Source organism: Dermacentor silvarum, chromosome 8, assembly GCF_013339745.2.
Source record: "Dermacentor silvarum isolate Dsil-2018 chromosome 8, BIME_Dsil_1.4, whole genome shotgun sequence".
Lineage (NCBI taxonomy): Eukaryota > Metazoa > Arthropoda > Arachnida > Ixodida > Ixodidae > Dermacentor > Dermacentor silvarum.
The window spans coordinates 141,661,018-141,679,464 of NC_051161.1; the positions used below are offsets into that span (position 1 = coordinate 141,661,018).

Here is an 18,447-nt window from a genome sequence, read left to right on the forward strand (position 1 = left end):
AGTTAGGCAATAAATGGACAATTTTTTCTCTCTCTGCTGCCGAATGGCTTGCGGCCTGAAAAGCAGGCAAAAATCCTTTAAATGTTTCGAGGAAGCGCGGAGCTAGTGGAGTTCGCTGCGTGACTGCGCTGCCGGCGCTCCGTCATGGCGTCCGTCAAGGCTGACGTTAGGAACGGCGAGAGGCCGCCGACTGATTCCTCGTTGACGGGCGAACCCAGGCTGATAGACGATGAGGGCGACATTCCCAAGGACTTCGAGCCCGGGGCGTCGAAGGACCCCATCATACTGTCGGTGGACTCTTCGTCCGACTTGGAGAGCCAAGTGTTCGCGCAGGGTGACGGCGGAGTGTCTCCGCGATCGCGGTCCAAGAGTACCATCAACGAGATCGAGAGGTCCGCCTCGGAAGACGACGTGCCGTCAGTTCAGGTGTGCCACGACGTGTGATCGCACTGAAGAGTGTTTGCTACTCCGCTTGCGCTGTTGGTTTGCGCGGGGTTGCACACACATAGTGTGCTTGTGAAGTTTAGTTTTTCCTGACGTTGACGCCAAGATGCTTTCGCTTTCCCAGTGGCATATGACTGCCGAGGGCACCCGTATTTGCTCAAAAAAAAAAAAAGAATAAAAGCAGCAGCCACTATCTTTATATTGACCGCTAGAATTGCCTGCAGTTGAAAACACCGCCTTGTTTGTGGCTAACAGCTGATCCTAGAGTCTTTACGGAACCTACACTGTCAGATAACCTTTTCGCAAATCCTTGTGAACAGTCTTTCTAGATGTGAGGACTTTCTCATAGAAGACGAACGTATACGCCATTTATATCAGAGTTTGCACGCTTGAGGTGGAGGAGCGTTGGATTGATAAAATTGTGCTGGGGGTCTTCTTCGGGCGTAGGGCACATGAAATGTATTGTGAGAAGCCATTGCTGACTTCATTATTATGTGTCAGACCACCTAAACCTATGTATCTAGCCTGCTAGAGTGGAAAACGCTTGGTTTATCTAGTGCAGGTCTGTTTATGACATTTAGACGACGAGATATCAACATGGTACACACTGCTTTATGCTGTGGACCATCTATATTCAGAGGACGCGCAGTACAGACACTAAACAGAGAATTCTTATCAGTATTGCATACATGTGCTAACAAACTTCTCAGTACACAATTAGAACTTTGGAATTGTGGTGACGTATAAGTTCATCACTATAGTTTACCTGGTTCTTACAGGTCAACTCACATTTGTCACCTGGCTTAGCATTGGCTAGGAGAGCTAGACAACACTGCAATGACTAGCCATGTGGACTAAGGTGCGTTCTTTGCTCTGGTGTGGTGTTGCCCAGTGGACAGAGGGGTAGGACTACGAGGCGCCACAGCATGATGGGATAAGATGTGCTGGCATTTTCGTGCTTTGCAATAGCTTCAACGTTTCCAGTAAATGCTTTCAATCCAGCATTTTCGCACAAGCAGTGAGGTATATCAACCTCCTTTATAATGGCAGAAGCCTATACTGATGAATGACAAGGTTATTATCACTTATTAAAAAGCCCACCAGAGAGCACTCCTTTCCGGGGATACCAGGATACCAACCACTCTCAGGGTACAGCTGTAGGCAAGACCTGCAAAAAAAGAAGAAGGAAGAAAAAAAATCCGAGTACACCTAAGCACTTCTCATGAGTTGTGAATGTGAAAGCATTAATTTCCAATTGAATGGCACTGAGCGGTCGTTCAAGTTTTGCGCTGCGAGTAATGTACCATAGAGGTACGTGCTCTCCGAGCCAGCAAGCAGCAGCAGCCTGCAGTGCCAACGCCGCATGCCACCGCCGCAGTGATGCCCTCTCCCCTCACACAACACCTGGTGCGCTACCGCTGCAGCAGGTGTTCCTTTTCGCCCGCTCTGCCTATGTCTCCTAGATAGCACAAGGCCTGTGCACTTCCATCCATTCGGTCATGCTACCTTGCCCGACTGCCATAGAATCTAATGGGGATGCTCCCGAGTAAGCCGCGGTGATTTTGACGTCACCCCTTTCGTCATGCTGGGCTTGACAGTGCAAATTTCGGTCCAAGTAGCGTGACGTCATAAAGCAGAGTGCACAGGCCTGCTATCTAGGAGGCATTGGCTCTGCTCTGTCGAGGAGCACTCGTGCCGAGAGCGAGGGTGACGTGGCGTTGTGGTGATGCTCTCTCGCCTCACCTAACACCTGGCGCGCTAGTGCAGCAGCAGCAGGTGTTCCCTTTCACTCGTTCTGCTCTGTCGAGGTGCAGATTGTGACGTGGCGTTGCACCCAATAGGAACTCCGTTGAGGCGTGCTTGTGACGTGGCCTCGCAGCCAATGGCAGTTTAGGTGCCGTTTCACTGCTACAGACGACAGACGCCAGCTTTTTCGCTCAATGGGCCATTTGACGCTTTTGCATCAAGATTTGTCAGTAGGTGTACTTTTTATCAAAACGGTCTTCACACCCTATCATATTCACTTGCACCAACAAATTGGACAGCAAAAGCACTGATGTCCAAGAATTCTCTCCAACAAAGTGAAAAATTGCATTAGTTATGTTATTCAAAAGAGTATTTTCTGACTGCTTGCCCACATACATGTATCCCGAGTCAGAGCTGCAACATTTTCTTATAGCAAGGCTTGAGATTAATGAAGATAAAGTATAAATCATATGTAGGCAATCTTGCACGCGATGGCAACAAGCATCGCGATGGAGGTGGCTGTCGCATCTGCACGTCGCTTACAAGTAAAACCCCATGCAAGCAACGACTTGAGTGACGTCTCCCGGTGTTGCCAGTATGAGGGCAGCAAATACACACCGAACCTGGCGTGATGCATGCACTGCAAAAGGTATTTCCTGGGGCATTGTCTAGCACCCACAACATTTGGGTGGCAGCTGTTTTCAGATCTGGATAGATGTGCAGAAACTGAACATCAGTTCTGTCCTGGCCACTATGTTAGTTCCTAGCAATGTTATCAGGTCTCAAAAAAAAGAAAAAAGAAGGCCCTGAAGTTCGATAAAGCAGCCGAAAACTAGCCAACCGAAGCCACAGGGGAGGAAAGTAGCCAGACAAGTAGTGAAGCTGTGACTGAGTGCTTATGAAAGAACCCACACTACACGATATTTAGTGTGACTATGAAAGGTGCCTTTTCTATTCAGGCAATATTGCATTTCAACATTCCTGAAAATGGAAATACAAAGTATTGTTAGAGTGTGTGCTATTGGTAAATGTCAAACATGAGTTTTTACAAAATTCAATTATGACTGGAACTTGCCTTACTGTCACAGTATTATGTTTATTTTAAAAGTAGGTAGGCCCTAGACATTGAGAGGGAGGAAAGCCAGGGAGAGAGAGCCGAGAAAAGGTCATGTGATGCGTACAGCAGGTAACTGGGGTTATATTAGTGTGTGGTTCCAAGGGAAAGGAAGCACAGTTGCTGACAGTAGAGGATTACGTGATGCGGAGAGATTAGTAAATCGCAGGCATAGGATGGAATTGGCTGGTGCAAGATAGGGATACGTGTAGATTGCTGAGAAAGACCTTTGTCCTGCTATGGACAGAGAATAGACTGATGATGAATCAATAGAGGAGCTGAAGTTCTTTTTGCAGAACTTGTTCCCAGCCTAGGCATTGCACAGTTAAAGGAATAACTGTAGCATTAACAAGGTGTACACAAGAAGGGTCATGGCTGGTGCAGCATAGCCTATTGCGCCAATAGGCCGATTTAACTAACCAGAAAGGTGACAAGATGAATGCTACTTTCTTTTTCTTGACGATTGCCTGCATTGCCTTTTCTTAGTATAGCTAAGCTGTCATGACCTCAAAACGACCTTCTTTATCTGCTTCAAGAAGTCATAGGTTCTTTTTCTTGAGAAAGAGAGACTGTCTTTCTTGCAGTGAAATAAAAAGTTAATAAAGCTAAATAAATAAATAAAAAGTTGCCTTGTCCTTGTTCTGGTCACCGTAGGTCACAACTTTCATGATGACATCGATGCCTTCTAGCCGGCATCTGTCTTTGTCCTTGTGTGGAGCCTTGCTGGCTATTGAGTAAGCAAGAGCCAGGACCTTGTGAGGTGGGAGCCGGGATTCATTGCAGTGTATCGACCCTTTCTTCAGGATACTTGATGTTTCTTCCGGCTCATTTGCATTCCTCAATACTACCAATTCATGCTGCTCATTTGAATTCTTCATGCTACTACTTATTAGAGTAGATGCTGTATTCAGTAGGTGCACTTCTGTCATTTGGGTGGCAAAGCTTCTGAATGGAAAGCAAGTGTTTGTCCTATCACCGTCCTTGTGTTCCTCTTGTTACCACTACGGTTATTGCTTGGAGCTTTCTTAGTTTACGTGCTCCAAAAAGAAGCCAGATTGGCATCAAAGTAGCCAAAGCTGGCAACAGTGGTTCCTTGTGCCAAGTCTGTGTTGTGTGCTTGTTCAGGGTCGTCCTCCATCGGACGCTTCTGTTCAAGAGGTGGACGTGCCGTCAGCCGACGACGTGACCGAAGCTTCAACCGCTGCTGACCTGCTAGGTCCCGAGTTGGGTGCCCTGGCCGAGGACTGGGACAATCATGCCTGGCGGCAGCAAGACAAGCATGTGTTTGTTCTTAGCGATGCAGGGAAGCCAATCTACTGTCGGCATGGCAGCGAGGAGCAGCTTGCTGCACTTGCAGGAGTCATGCAGGCCCTTGTCTCGTGCATAGCCCTTTCTGGAGACCAGGTTTGTTGACTTTTCCATGCTTTAGCATCTTGAGGTTCCTTCACACACTTTCTGGGTGCTATCTGTCTATGTGTGTTTGTATCTGTTTTACCACCTACCTGTGTCATTGGGCAGTCATTGGTGGAATGGGTAGCACATCGGGCAGCTGTGTTGAGTTAACACGGTTTGTAACCAACCATCAGACCAACTGGGTCAACCGCTGCTGAGGGAAGCTAGACTTAAGTATCCCACCAGCGCCCCGACAGAAGGTCCCATTCTTTGCGCAGCCCTAACTGCCCCGTTAGGTGGTTGTCCGTCCGGTCAGCCCAATAATGGATAGATCAAAAGAGAGTTTTCGCATTTGGCAATGGAACTGCAGGGGGTATTCTAACAAGAAAGCCCCGCTGCAGCAGTTTTTCAGGTCTTTGGTGATCAAACCTCAGGTCATTGCTCTTCAGGAAACATTAGTCTCCGCTGCCTCGCTCCAGGGCTACAGGGCCGTGTCGGGCCGGCCTGGGGGGCGAGGCATTTGTACCTTGATCGATAAAAGGCTTACTCATCTCACCCACGACCTCAAGCTGGGGAGCGATAGAATCGAATATGTCATGGTTGAGATCCTGCTCGACGCGCCGCAGCAGAATCAGCGCAGAAACAGTGTCTTCGTTCTCAATATCTATAGCAACCCCAGGGACTCGCGCCAACAGTTCAAGACCATCCTCAAGAAAGCGACCGACCTGGCCGGCCCACGACCCTTGGTCGTCGTCGGCGACTTCAACGCCCCGTACGGCCTCTGGGGTTACATCTACGACACTACCAAGGGGCGCAACCTGTGGCAAGACGCCAACGAGATGGACCTCACTCTGGTCACGGACAAAGCATTTCCCACGCGTATCGGCAACTCCGTCACCCGGGACACGACACCCGACCTCGCCTTCGTCAAGAACGTCGAGGACGTGGGCTGGGAGAACACCGCCATGGAGTTTGGCAGTGACCACTACATTCTCGAGACCCACTTCAAGGTGGCTCGGAGTAGGGTCAGGGAATTCACATTCGTCGATTGGGACCATTTTCGCAACATTCGGGAAGAACCCGGGAGAGCCAGGGAAACCACCAGCCTCGAAGAATGGTGCGAATGCATCCGCAACGACGCTTCCGCGGCCACCAAGAAAGTGGAAACTGATCTCGACGTCGAGCGAATGGACAGCAGACTCGCCCATCTCATCGAGGCCAAAAACGCCCTGCTCCGTCGATGGAAGGGTCAAAGGCTCAATCGCAGACTCCGAAAGAAAATCTCGGAGCTCAACAAGGTCATCGATGACCACTGCAAAGCGCTATGCCAGCAGCAGTGGGACGAGCTCTGCGAATCCATTGACGGACAGATGCGCAATGGCAAGTCCTGGGGTATGCTGAAGCACCTTCTCGACGAAAGCGGCTCCAAGTCAAATCAGAAGCATACGTTGGCCCGGGCCCTTCACGAAGCCACCAGGTCTCACACGGTTGATGTACTCGTCTCCAAGCTCATTCAGAAGTACCTGCCCATCCGGCGCGACGGGGATCCGGCGACCCAACTCCCTGACTACCGAGGCCCTCCTCGCCCCGAGCTGGACGAAGACTTCTCCGTTGCCGAGGTCAGACAGGCCATCTTCGCGCTCAACCGCAAGTCTGCGCCGGGTCCGGACAGAGTCACCAACAGAATGTTGAGAAACCTCGACGACCCGTCGATTGTCTTTCTCACTGAGAGGATCAACGAGTCCTGGAAGAGCGGCGTGGTTCCTGCAAAATGGAAGTCGGCCTGCACGGTGCTGATTCCCAAGCCCGGCAAGGCCCCGAACATCGAGAACCTGAGGCCGATTTCTCTAACCTCCTGCGTCGGCAAGGTCATGGAGCGCATCGTCCTCAACAGACTCAACGGGTACCTCGAAGACAACGACGTTTACACGTACAACATGATCGGGTTCCGCGCCGGACTCTCGACGCAGGATGCAATGAAACTAATCAAGCATCAGATCGTGGACGGCCGTTCCAGAGACGTCAAGGCTCTGCTCGGTCTGGACCTCGAGAAGGCTTTCGACAACGTGCTCCACGCCTTTATCGTCAAGACCATTTCAGACCTAGGTCTCGGTTCCAGATTCCACAGCTACGTAAGCTACGTAATCTTCGCATTGGAGACTTCCGCTCCGAAGATGTGCCCCTCGGAGCACGGGGCACTCCTCAGGGCGCCGTAATCTCCCCCACACTATTTAACATCTGTATGATTGGTCTTTCCGAGAGGTTGGCATGCGTTGAGGACGTCAAGCACACCATCTACGCCGACGACATTACCATCTGGTGCGCCGGGGGATGCGAGGGCAGAGTCGAAGAAGCCATGCAGGAGGCGATCGACGTGATCGAGGAGTATCTCCGCCCCACCGGACTTCGGTGCTCCCCCGCCAAGTCGGAGCTTCTGCTTTACAGAAAAGAGAAGGGAAGAAGACCGAACGATTGGAAGCCAGTCTCCGAAAGCAACATCTGTCTTCACACTTGTGATGGAGGGGTGATACCCAGGGTCGACGTCATTCGGGTCCTGGGCATGTTTGTCGAATTCAACGGCGGGAACGGAACGGCTCTCCGCAAGATCATCGCAAAGACGGACAACGCCTTCCGCCTCGTTCGCAGAATCGCAAACAGACACAGAGGCATGAAGGAAGCCAATCTCCTCACCCTTATCAACGCCTTCGTATTATGCCACTTCACATACACGATTTCTATGCACAACTGGCTCAGAGCGGAGCGAGACAAGCTCAATGCTCTCATCCGCAAAGTAGTCAAAAGGGCTCTCGGGCTACCAATTAGGACCCATACCGAAGATCTCCTCAAGCTGGGGGTACACAACACCGCCGAGGAGATTGCCGAAGCCCAAGAACGCGCGCAACTCGCTCGCCTGACCACCACAGCGGCAGGTAAACGCATCCTCGAAGAGCTGGGTTACCCTCCTGTGGTATCTTCGAGGGTCAGTACCCCGATCCCAAGGTGCATTCGAGACAAGTTCGAAGTGGCCCCCGTGCCTCGAAACGTCCATCCCGTCCACAACGAGGGCAGACGCAAGGCGAGAGCAGTAGCAATTCTGAAACAGATCTATCAACAAGGCATCAGAGCACGCTTCGTCGACGCCGCGGAGTACAGCGATGGAAAGACCTTTGCCGTCGTCGTGGTCGACTCCAGCGGCAAGCTTTCCAATAGCGCTTCAATTCGCACTTCAGACCCCGAAGTCGCCGAGCAAGCCGCCATCGCCCTCGCCCTGCTAGACGGTCGTGGGTCTGAGATCTACAGCGATTCCAAAACGGCAGTTAGGGCTTTTCAGAAGGGTCGCATCGCCGAGCAGGCTGCTCGTCTTCTTAGCGTCTCCAATCCGGATGCTCTCACGCATCATTCGATTCACTGGTTTCCCGCTCACGTAGGGTCGGTCGAGGGTGCTCCCCCGAACCTCAATGAGTCTGCTCACGAGGCTGCGCGCGACCTCACCGACCGCGCTTCCTCTGTAAGGAGAGCCGACACCCCTTCCCCCTACGGCCACAGGGATGCTCCCGCTACTCACAACGAGGTGACAAAATTTTTCTACATGTCCAGAAGGGTCTTTCCACCCCCTCATCCCAAATTGAATAGGGCGCAAGCTGTTTCACTTAGACTTTTACAGACCGGCACATATCCGTGTCTGGCCGTTCTGCACGAAGTTTACCCTGACGTATATCGCGACGACGCCTGCCCATCCTGTGGACAGACCTCCACTCTAGCACACATGCTCTGGGAGTGCGGGTCGAGATACCCCAAGTTCAGCAAGGATGAGTGGGACTCGCTTCTGCGTAGCCCCGCTCTAGACAAGCAAATCCTGGCTGTCCGGTGTGCCCGCGACCGGGCTGGTGGGCTAGACCTGCCGGTCCCGACGTGGGACTAGCCGGGTGCGCGACGAGTTCGCGTCCTCGCCGGACCTGTAATAAAAGTTATTTCACTCACTCACTCACTCACCGAGTATGTGGCAGTGTGTACAAACTGGTCGCCCTTCAGCGAACCTACTGCTCTCCAGCGACATGGGCCACTGTAGACATGGGACTGGTTAGGTACCGCTGTTATAAGAAACTCTTTGACGCTGACTTGGAGCACTGGGTATGTGCCACTCGGTCTGTGCCGGTCCTTCAACGAACCTCTCTGGTGCCAACTCGGGTCACTATGTATGTGTCGGTCGATGTGTGCCGCTCTTCAATGAACCTCTCGCCAACTTGGATCACTGTGGATGTGCCACTGAGTGGGCGGCAAGTGGGGGAACAATTCGCGGCGTTCGCAGACGCCTGCGTGCTACGCTTCTCATCTCGGAAGCGTTGCGCAGACTTCTCGGCAGTGCCACTAGGTCGCGCAGCGGGTCCAGAAAGAAGCGCGAGAGAGGAGCCCGGTTACTGTATGACATGTATTTCCCACCGGCGCGTCATGCATTTCGGAGGCCATGCGTGAGCGTCGCGATGGCGGCTCTAGATGCCGCCGAGTGTTCTTAGGGAAGCGCGAGAGAAGAGTCCTGCCACAGTACGTGCTTCATACATTACTCGTTTTGACGATGGCAATGCTTTGTATTGCTATATTGATTCAGTACTGACGCATTACTGTCGACAGTCATCGTGAGATGGTTTCTGCTGCAATTTCTCTCAGTACAATATTTGCCTGTTTGAAGTACATCAATTGCCAAAGTATTGCATCGTACTGCATCCTACGTCTGTCATTTGACTGGTAATTCAGCCTGCATAATGTTTGCATGGCCTTTTCTCAATTGAGCCCATGATTAGGGTTATGGCTTCAGCGAAGCACGAGGTCTTAGGGTCAGTTCTCGGCTGTCGTGGTTGTATTCTGACGGGGACAGAAGTGGGGGTTCTCAAAGTTAATCATCTCTTGTAACCTGAGTGTTGCTTCAGGATGTTAAACCGTATTTGTCATCATTTTATAACTTCCTCCACAATGTGCCCAGGTGCGGTACGTGCGGGCGGGTCGCCTACGGCTGGCCTTCCTGTTGCGGTTGCCGCTCATCCTGGTGGCGGCCACCAGCCTGCCTCTCTCTCTGCAGCAGTTGCAGGCACAGCTTGTCTACGTCCATGCTCAGGTGGGATCACTCATTCACTGCTTCCTATTTGTAGTACAACCCCGGAAATGCCCTCTCGTGTGCAGCGTTACACAAAAGAAAGAAGTAGAAAGGATTTGTTTTTGCGTTATTGCACACAGAGATACACAAAGACATTCAAAAACCAAACAGATTCAAGCTTTGCCAATGAGCTTTATTCGATGAATAAAAGTTATTTTATACTGCCATTATGAAGTATGTACTGGACTGCTTTCAGAAGTGAGATACAAGCTGGGAAAAAAAAAAGAACTAAGGTGTCTCATAGCCCCGATGCTTTTGGACGTAAAACCCTGTTAAATCATTGTCGCTGTACAAAGATGTAGCTGTGTGATACAAGCAAGGTGAAGGGTTCAGGATGAAGATGGAGATGAAGATGTGAAGCTATCAATTATAGGAAAACAAAGCAAGCTTCAGGCTGAAGCCAACATTTCGACAAGAAGACTTGTCTTTGTCGGGCCAACAACTGCTTTCCTTGGCAGTAAATAATATATCCCCTGGGTGTGGAGCATAAGTGCCCGCTTCGTTAAATTCATAGTGAAATGTAAAATTTCTTTTTCGGGACCAAGAGATAGTGGAAACGAAGGGGGCAGGCAGCTTGTAGGCCGGATTAAATTTGGCCACTTGTGGGAATCTCAAAGTGCCATCCATGATACTCAGTTTGGGAACCCCTGCCTTACCTCGTTTAATGTTGAGCTTTCCCGAACTCCGGTGTGCCGCACAGATCTTGTCGGTGGTGACGGCCAGCCAGCTGGAACGGGTGTTCAACCAGCGGTGCAACTTTGACCTGCGGCGGCTGCTGGCCGGGTCGGAGCGCTTCCTCGACTCCTTGTGCGACCTGATGGATCGCGACCCGAGCTTCCTGCTGGGCGCCGTCCGCTGTCTGCCCCTGGCACCTGCCCTTCGCGACCAGATCACCCAGGCCATGCTTAAGCATTGCGCCAAGCACAAGGCAAGTGGGGGCAGAGGGCTGGGCTTTCTTGTCTCTATACTCCGTGCAGTGCTATGATGGACCACGTCAGCCAATCAGAATAGAGAAGCGCCGAAGTGCAGAAAGAAAAGAAAAAGAACGAAGGGTTAGCGAAAGAAGGACAAACACGAGCGCTCGTGTTTGTCCTTGTTTTGCTAACCCTTCGTTCTTTTCTTTCCACATTTCACTGCTTTGCACTGCAACAATCACGCCACGAACTTAGACTGACGTGCCCAAATCGCTATTCTTATCCAGAATGGAGAACCAGAAGAAGGGCTCCTTCACTGCCCGCCTCCGATTGCCCTCCGCACGACACCGACTGAATGTATGCTTCACGAAACGATTAGTAGTGCACGATAGATTAGTGAGCCCCACTCCCTTCTCAGAACACACAGCCATCAGCTCATTACTGATTGGATGACAGGAGCTCTAGCCTTCGCGGCACAGCACAGAATTCGAGAGACTAAGTACAAATTGTTGGTGGAGAGAGAGGAAGTTTTGCAGCATTAGATGAACAATAGTTCATTCCATGTTGTGCATGCCCATGTGTTCAGTGTAATACAGAGGTTTGAGGGGTTTCAAGGAGCGATTGCGAGAAAACTGAAGAAGATATCAAAAGGAAGATTGCTTGAGTTTAGGAAAGCTATGCACATATGCTCATCTGGTGATAAAGGTTTGCTGGTTGAATTTAAATATTAAGGATTGCTAAAGCAATTAGAGGTTGCTAAAGATCGAGAAGGCCTTAAGGTTGTATTTTTAGTGACTAGGAGAACTTTCAAGATTTCTAGATGATCACTGTAGAAAACATGGCAGATCCCATGCTCTGTGAGAATCGATGTTATGTGAAGCAGTGTGCGGGGAGCCTACCAAGTTAACGACACGACCATGAGAGCACCAAGACATAGGCGGATGTTTCATGACCTTCATGACACCCATGTCATGAGTCCTCAGGAGTCCCTTTAGTTACGCCTAAGAGATCTTAAGGCTAAAGCCTTAGTCATGCTCATGACTATGACTTCGACCATCAACCTTTAACCTTTTCCTTCACTTAGTACCACATCTGAAGCCATTCCATTGGTTTTTGAGTGTTAATCTTTTTTCGCTGAGTCATAGTCATTTTGGTTGAGTCATTGTCATGATTATGACTTCTATCGCCATTTTTTAGTGTTTCCTTCACCTAGTACCGATGTCCAAAGCCATTCCAGTGGTTTTTGCGCGTTAATCTTTTTTTGCTGAGTCATTGTCATTTTTGCTGAGTCATGCTCATGACTATGACTTCTACCATCATTTTTAAATGTTTCCTTCACTTAGTACCCACGTCCAAACCAATTCCAGTGATTTTTGAGTGTTAATCCTTTTCTCTGGGTCTTTGTAATTTTAGGCGGCTGTTTCATGACTTACAACACACGTCATGACCGATCATTTATGTTTGTCATACACTCTTGTCGTACTGTGCCAATTTTGGTACCTACCAAGTTAACTAAACAACCATGAGAGCACCTAGACGTAGGCGGCTGTTTCATGACCTACATGACATGCATGTCATGACCTATCATTTATGTTCGTCGTACACTCTTATACTATACCAATTTTGGTACATACCAAGTTAACAAAATGACCATGAGAGCACCCAGACATATGCGGCTGTTTCATGACCTATACGACACGCATGACCTATTATTTGTGTTCGCCATACACTCGTGTCATACTATACCAATTTTGGTACCTACCAAGTTAACGAGATGACCATGAGAGCACCAAGACGTAGGCGGCTGTTTCATGGCCTACATGACACACATATCATGATATTCATGTCATGACGTATCATTTATGTTCGCCATACACTCTTGTCATACTATGCCAATTTTAGTGCATACCAAGTTAACGAAATGCCCATGAGAGCACCAAGACGTAGGCAGCTAGATAGATATAGATACTGTCAAAGTGGCAAATGTTCACCAAGAAATGCTTCGTATTTAAAAAAATTGTGAGAGCCTCTCTGCAACTTCTTAAGCCCAGACCACACGTAAGCTTATGGACGCGTGCAAGCTCACGTCCGCGTGCCTACGCATGCGCAGGCGCTGTGGCACGGCTCATACGAGTCGAAACGCAGCGCGACCTTGGTGAACAGCTCCTCTCTGTTATCAGGCGCTTTGGCTGCCTCACGTCGGTGCACCTGCATACGCAGCTAGGGCACGGTACATTCAACTTTCAGTGAAGCAGGTTCATATCATGCAAGAAAGTGCTTGTTCTTTCCTTTTTGTGCAGATCTAACAGCTCTAGGAATATAACCATTACGTTTATAAATATCGAAGTATTTTAAAACACTGTCAATAACAAAGTATGAAATGACATCTACCAAGGCGTCTATGAGTGAGCCCAGCGAGTGCGCGCTGTCGCGTGTCTTTGTAGATGCAAACAGCCATTCCTCGCGAGGCGTGGCTAACGCAAGGCGCGCAGACACGAACTTGCGCGCATCCGCAAGCGTACGTGTGGTCTGGGCTTTATGCAATCAGGGTTGATAGTCGCATTGAATTCTCACGCTGTGCAGAAGCTGGTGTTTGGCCTTCTGGTGGCAGAACAGCAGCTGGTGGCATTGGTGGGCATGCGAAAGTACCAGCTGCACCATGTCGACCTGCATCTGTTGCTGAACCTTGTGCACGCCTCAGAGTCGTTCAAGACGGCCGAGGCCTGGACGCCCGTCTGCCTGCCCAAGTTTGACCCCAGGTGATCATTGCCTTCACTAACCCCCTTCTTCTCACTCCTCCGTGATTTATATGAAGCACTAAACTTCATGGCACAAACTGGAGCACTAATCCCATCTCACCAAATTCGTGCTGTACAGCAAAAGATACGATTCATGTCACCCAGATGAGAAGCAGAAGAGATGCTCTCACATTGTCTGCCACTTATCCTTTTGTGCGCAATGCTGCCTGCAGGATTAGTGGCTGAAAATGGACAGTTGTCTTCATTATCTGTGAAATGCTTGAGCTCTTCATTCCTGATTGGCTAACACAGGTCACAGTGTCTGCTGCACAGCATAGAGTTGGTGAGACAGAGTAAAGTAGATTTCCATTGATTTTACTGCGGAATTTTGATCGTGAAATTTTGACCTGACCCCAATGGTGTCAGTGGAGACAGTGAACACATTGGAAGATGCCATCTTCCACTGTAAACACCTTGGCTGTCCTCGACAGAGCTTCAAGTGTGAATCATCGTCATCATCAGCCTATATTTATGTCCACTGCAGGATGAAGGCCTCTCCCTGCGATCTCCAATTACTCCTTTCCTGTGCCAGCTGACTTCAACTTGCACCTGCAAATTTCTAACTTCATCACTTCGCCTAGTTTTCTGCCGTCCTCGACTGCGCTTCTCTTCTCTTGGTATCCATTCTGTAACTCTAATGGTCCACCGGTTATCCATCCTATGCATTACATGGCCTGCCCGGCTTCATTTTTTCCCTTTAATGTCAACTAGAATATCGACTATCCCCGTTTGTTCTCTGATCCACACTGCTCTCTTCCTGTCTCTCAACATTAGGCCTAATATTTTTTGTTTCATCGCTCTTTCTGAGGTCCTTAACTTGTTCTCTAGCTTCTTTGTTAACCTCCAAGTGTGAATGGAAGGTCACAATTACCGTATTTATTCGATTATTTAGCGGTCACGATTATAAGGTGAGGGTGTAGTTGTGGGAACCAAGAAAAAGAACTTAAGTATGCACACTATTATAAGGCAATATAACGCAGCCGACGTATTATTCACACTTGGCACGGCTTGCCCAAAATACCGAATAATCGGAAGCCCCAGGAATAGTCGGTGCGGGCTATGTATGAATTTTGCTTTGAGGTGTGACTTCACGGTAGTGCGATTTTTGCCTTATGGTGTGGCTTTACGGCAGTATGCGATGCGCTGCCGTGAAGTCAGTACTTCACGGGTGATCACATATGATCACGTGTGATCACATATGCAAGTCAAGATTTGCAGATAACCCATACCCCGCCTTTACTGTTAAATTTTTCAAATTCTCGTTGCGGGTTATATGTGCAAAAATACAGTGCTGCTTTACCTGACAAGGCTTATTAGTTACTAAAATTTGCGCTGCCATCTAAGATCTGGATCGATGGAAATGTGGCACTGCTACTGCCATATTGAAATAGTAACTGGACCTATCAGCCTCGCATAGAAAGTGCAGAGGTGTACAACAGCTGGCGCCAATTTCACCATTTTGATACAATTGTGTATTTCTGCGCCACATTGTGCGAAAATTCCCCGACTAGCTGTCTAGCCTACTAGCCGTAAAAGCCGTAAATTTCTTCTCGCGGCAAAGGCTACGATGCCAAAATGCTCAAGGAGAAGGTGGAGACCCTTCGTGAAGTGGACGCCGGCAAGATGAGCAAACTTGAAATTGCCAAGAAGCATTTAGGGGAACGTTCTTGCCCGTTTGTCCTCGTTTTTTCGTGCAGTTTTAACCTTCCATCGAGAAGCATTGCATTCCGAAAAGCACGCTCTCAACTTTGTGGGAACCCTCGGGTCCCATGACTGCCGCACGCGCAGCGAATGTCGCGGCAGACGCATGCGCGCCAGGAAGAGTTGGGAGAGGGCAAACTTTCCTTCCGCGGGTGGTGCACGGGAATCGCTAGTGCTATCAGCGCCAACGGGTGGGTCACGTGAGATCCCGCTGACATCGCCCGAGTCTCTTTGGTCCCCAGCGAGCGGCGATGGCGGAAGTCTCCGCCGCCGCTCCCGTATTCCCGCACGTGGTTAGTCAACCCCGTTCTTGCTGCGGCAATCGCCGCGGCCACCCGTATTCCCCAGTTGGTAAGTCGGAAGCACTTCTTTACCAAGTGTATTATTCTCTTCGAGGGAACCCTCAGCGATGTCAGCTGCTCGCTAGCTGGCCTGCTCGAAGTGTTAGTTGCGGTCGTAATAAATGCTTGCCGTGTGTACACGTGGTTGTCATCTATTGTTTCCTTGAGCTTGTACCAGACTGTAGTTGATGCGCAGGCATGCGCCAACCGCGGGACTCGGATGTGTCGAGGCAGAGGGCCGTTGGCATCCCTCCATATCCCGACATTTAGCGCCCAACGTGGGGCAAGCTCTTGGAAAACGGGACGACAATCGGTTCGGGGCGAGGAAGGCTTTGTCCGCACCAGCATTAGGCCTCACCCAAAGGCGTGATTCCTAGCTAGATTGGGCATGTGCTTTCTTGAGTGCGAGTTAACGCTGTACCAGTGTCACCGAACTCGTGTAGACGCTGAGATTTGCAGTGAGTTTTCTCGTAAGAGTACGCCCGAGCGAGTAAGTGCAGCAGCCGACGCGGTGGCCGATTTTCCCTGTACATATGTAAATAGCCTCCTTTCTGTATCTTTGGCTCTGGAAGCTGGGCGCCGGAAACGCTGGCTAGGACGTCAGCGGGGCGCTGTCCCAGGAGTCTGCTCGGAAGCTGCGTGTTGAGCAGCGAGCGGGGACTACTTAGCTAGGCCTGCATCTCCTCACGGCGGCTCATTGGAACCCTTTATGGGCCTTTTGTGGCATTGGTATACGTCATGGACGCGATTAGGGGCGCGATCTTGTACGCGTTCCAAAATGGAACGGAGGCGTTCCGTTCCATCGAGCCGCACACGATTGGCCAATTTCAACCGCGACGTTCAAATTGACCAATCGTGTGCGGCTTGATGGAACGGAACGCCTCCGTTCCATTTTGGAACGCGTACAAGATCGCGCCCCAAGCCTAAGGCTTTGCGGAGCTGCCGGTCGCATGTTCGAAGACGACCATGCCGTGACATTTAGCGGATGCAACCGGATTCGCTAGTTCTACTATACTTGCCCGACCTTCGGAGAAACCTCGTTCGAAACAGAAAGCTTATTTTGTTCAGATGAACTCAATATTTTGTGGGCGGAATCACTGAAATCTCGGGGGACCATAGAGCGCTTTGTTCATACGAGCATCGCCGACTTTCACGCTGGATCGGACCGGGAAAATTTGGTTGAAGCGTGTAACTTCATTCATTCAAACAAACTGGATTGGTTTCTTTTTTTCCGTTGCCGCATAAAGCTATGCGATAGACGGGTGGTTCAGCATCGTGTCAGATGGCCGACGCTGCGGCGGCCTCTACTGCCTTAATTCTAAGTGTTTGTGGAAGTGCATTTGAGCGACTTTGCAGAACGAGTGAAGCCGCCTCAACTTGTTATTGCTGCCATTGTCCACGTCCCTGCCTGCTTTCTCGGCCTCAAATTGCAGCGGAGGCCCCTCCCTGTTCGCAGCCCGATGCAGTAACACATGGCAGCCACAATGAGGGAGGCCCACCATCATACACTCCCACGAGGATGCGTCGGTGCGAGGTTCATCGTGCTGGCGCGCGCGTCGCTTCAAGAAAGTCCTGACCCGCTGTTCCCGGGTGGACATTGCGGCGCGCATCTTGAGGGCAAGCCATCTTCAGCCCCCGTCATCGTCAACCACTGTGATGGCTGCCACATGTGGGCGGCCGCCACACAGGACTGTGCTGCCTATCAACGTGGATTCGGTCATTTCCTGCCAGAGTTTACCATCGCATCTGCCCGGATACTTTGTCAATGCCGTCGTTCCAGCGATTTCTCCGCCGTAGGGCAATATTTTAGGGTGGAGGGATGTGGGAACCCTCGGGTCCCACGACCGCCACACGCGCAGCGAACGTCGCGGCAGACGCATGCGCGCCAGGGAGAGTTGGGAGAGGGGAAACTTTCCTTCCGCGGGTGGCGCACGGGAATCACAAGCGCTATCAGCGCCACCAGGTGAGTCACGTGAGATCCCGCTGACATCGCCCGAGTCTCTTTGGTCCCCAGCAAGCGGCGATGGTGGAAGTCTCTGCCGCCGCTCCCGTATTCCCGCACGTGGTTAGTCAACCGCGTTCTTGCCGCGGCAATCGCCGTGGCCGCCCGTATTCCCCAGTTGGTAAGTCAGAACCCTTCTTTACCAAGTGTATTATTCTCTTCGAGGGAACCCTCAGCGATGTCAACTATAGCTAGCTGGCCTGCTCAAAGTGTTAGTTGCAGTCGTAATAAATGCTTTCCGAATGCACAAGTGGTTGTCGTCTATTGTTTCCTCGAGCTTGTACCGGACCGCAGTTGATGTGCACGCAGGCACGCGCCAACCGCGGGACTCGGGTGTGTCGAGGCAGAGGGCCGTTGGCATCCCTCCATATCCCGACAACTTATATAAAAAACAAGTGCGCGATTGTGAAGGCCTATGCAACTGAAGTTTTCGCCAGCAGTCGCAAGAGTCTTCGGCCTGCAAAGCACCCGAAATTGGAGCACGCAGTGGTCACTTGGATGAAGGAGATGAGAAGCCAGGACATTTCACTGAGGGGCCCAATAGTCATCTTCTTCCTTGTCATCTTTATCGACCTGTCATCGATGAGGATGACAAGGAAGAAGAAGGAAGAAGACGAGGCGCTGATGCGGCCCCGTGCTTCACAAGTAATGGAGGTGCTTGGTGTCGTGTGCCTGTTTTTCAACTTTCGAGGAAATGAAGATGATGCTCTGCGTCACGTTCGCGCTTAGGAAAGCAAAATGATGACCATCGCTTTCGAAGGAAAAAGGCTAAAAGTGATCACAGATTGTTTTGGTCAGTAAATATTGTGAGTTACAAGTGCCTTCTAGCAACCCGGTCTCAATTCT

General features: G+C 50.5%; 1 protein-coding gene across 1 annotated transcript in view; it reads left to right on the plus strand.

The window, feature by feature from the left end:
- The first annotated feature begins 10 nt into the window (after nucleotides 1-10).
- LOC119461736 (vacuolar fusion protein MON1 homolog A-like) overlaps nucleotides 11-18,447 on the plus strand; it is a 39,324-nt gene continuing 20,887 nt past the window's right edge. The window contains exons 1-5 of the mRNA XM_037723109.2: nucleotides 11-426; nucleotides 4,430-4,708; nucleotides 9,675-9,806; nucleotides 10,546-10,773; nucleotides 13,343-13,518. Of these exons, the coding sequence (XP_037579037.1) occupies nucleotides 145-426; nucleotides 4,430-4,708; nucleotides 9,675-9,806; nucleotides 10,546-10,773; nucleotides 13,343-13,518 (1,097 nt within the window). The 5' untranslated portion in view covers nucleotides 11-144. The remainder of the gene's footprint in view (nucleotides 427-4,429; nucleotides 4,709-9,674; nucleotides 9,807-10,545; nucleotides 10,774-13,342; nucleotides 13,519-18,447) is intronic.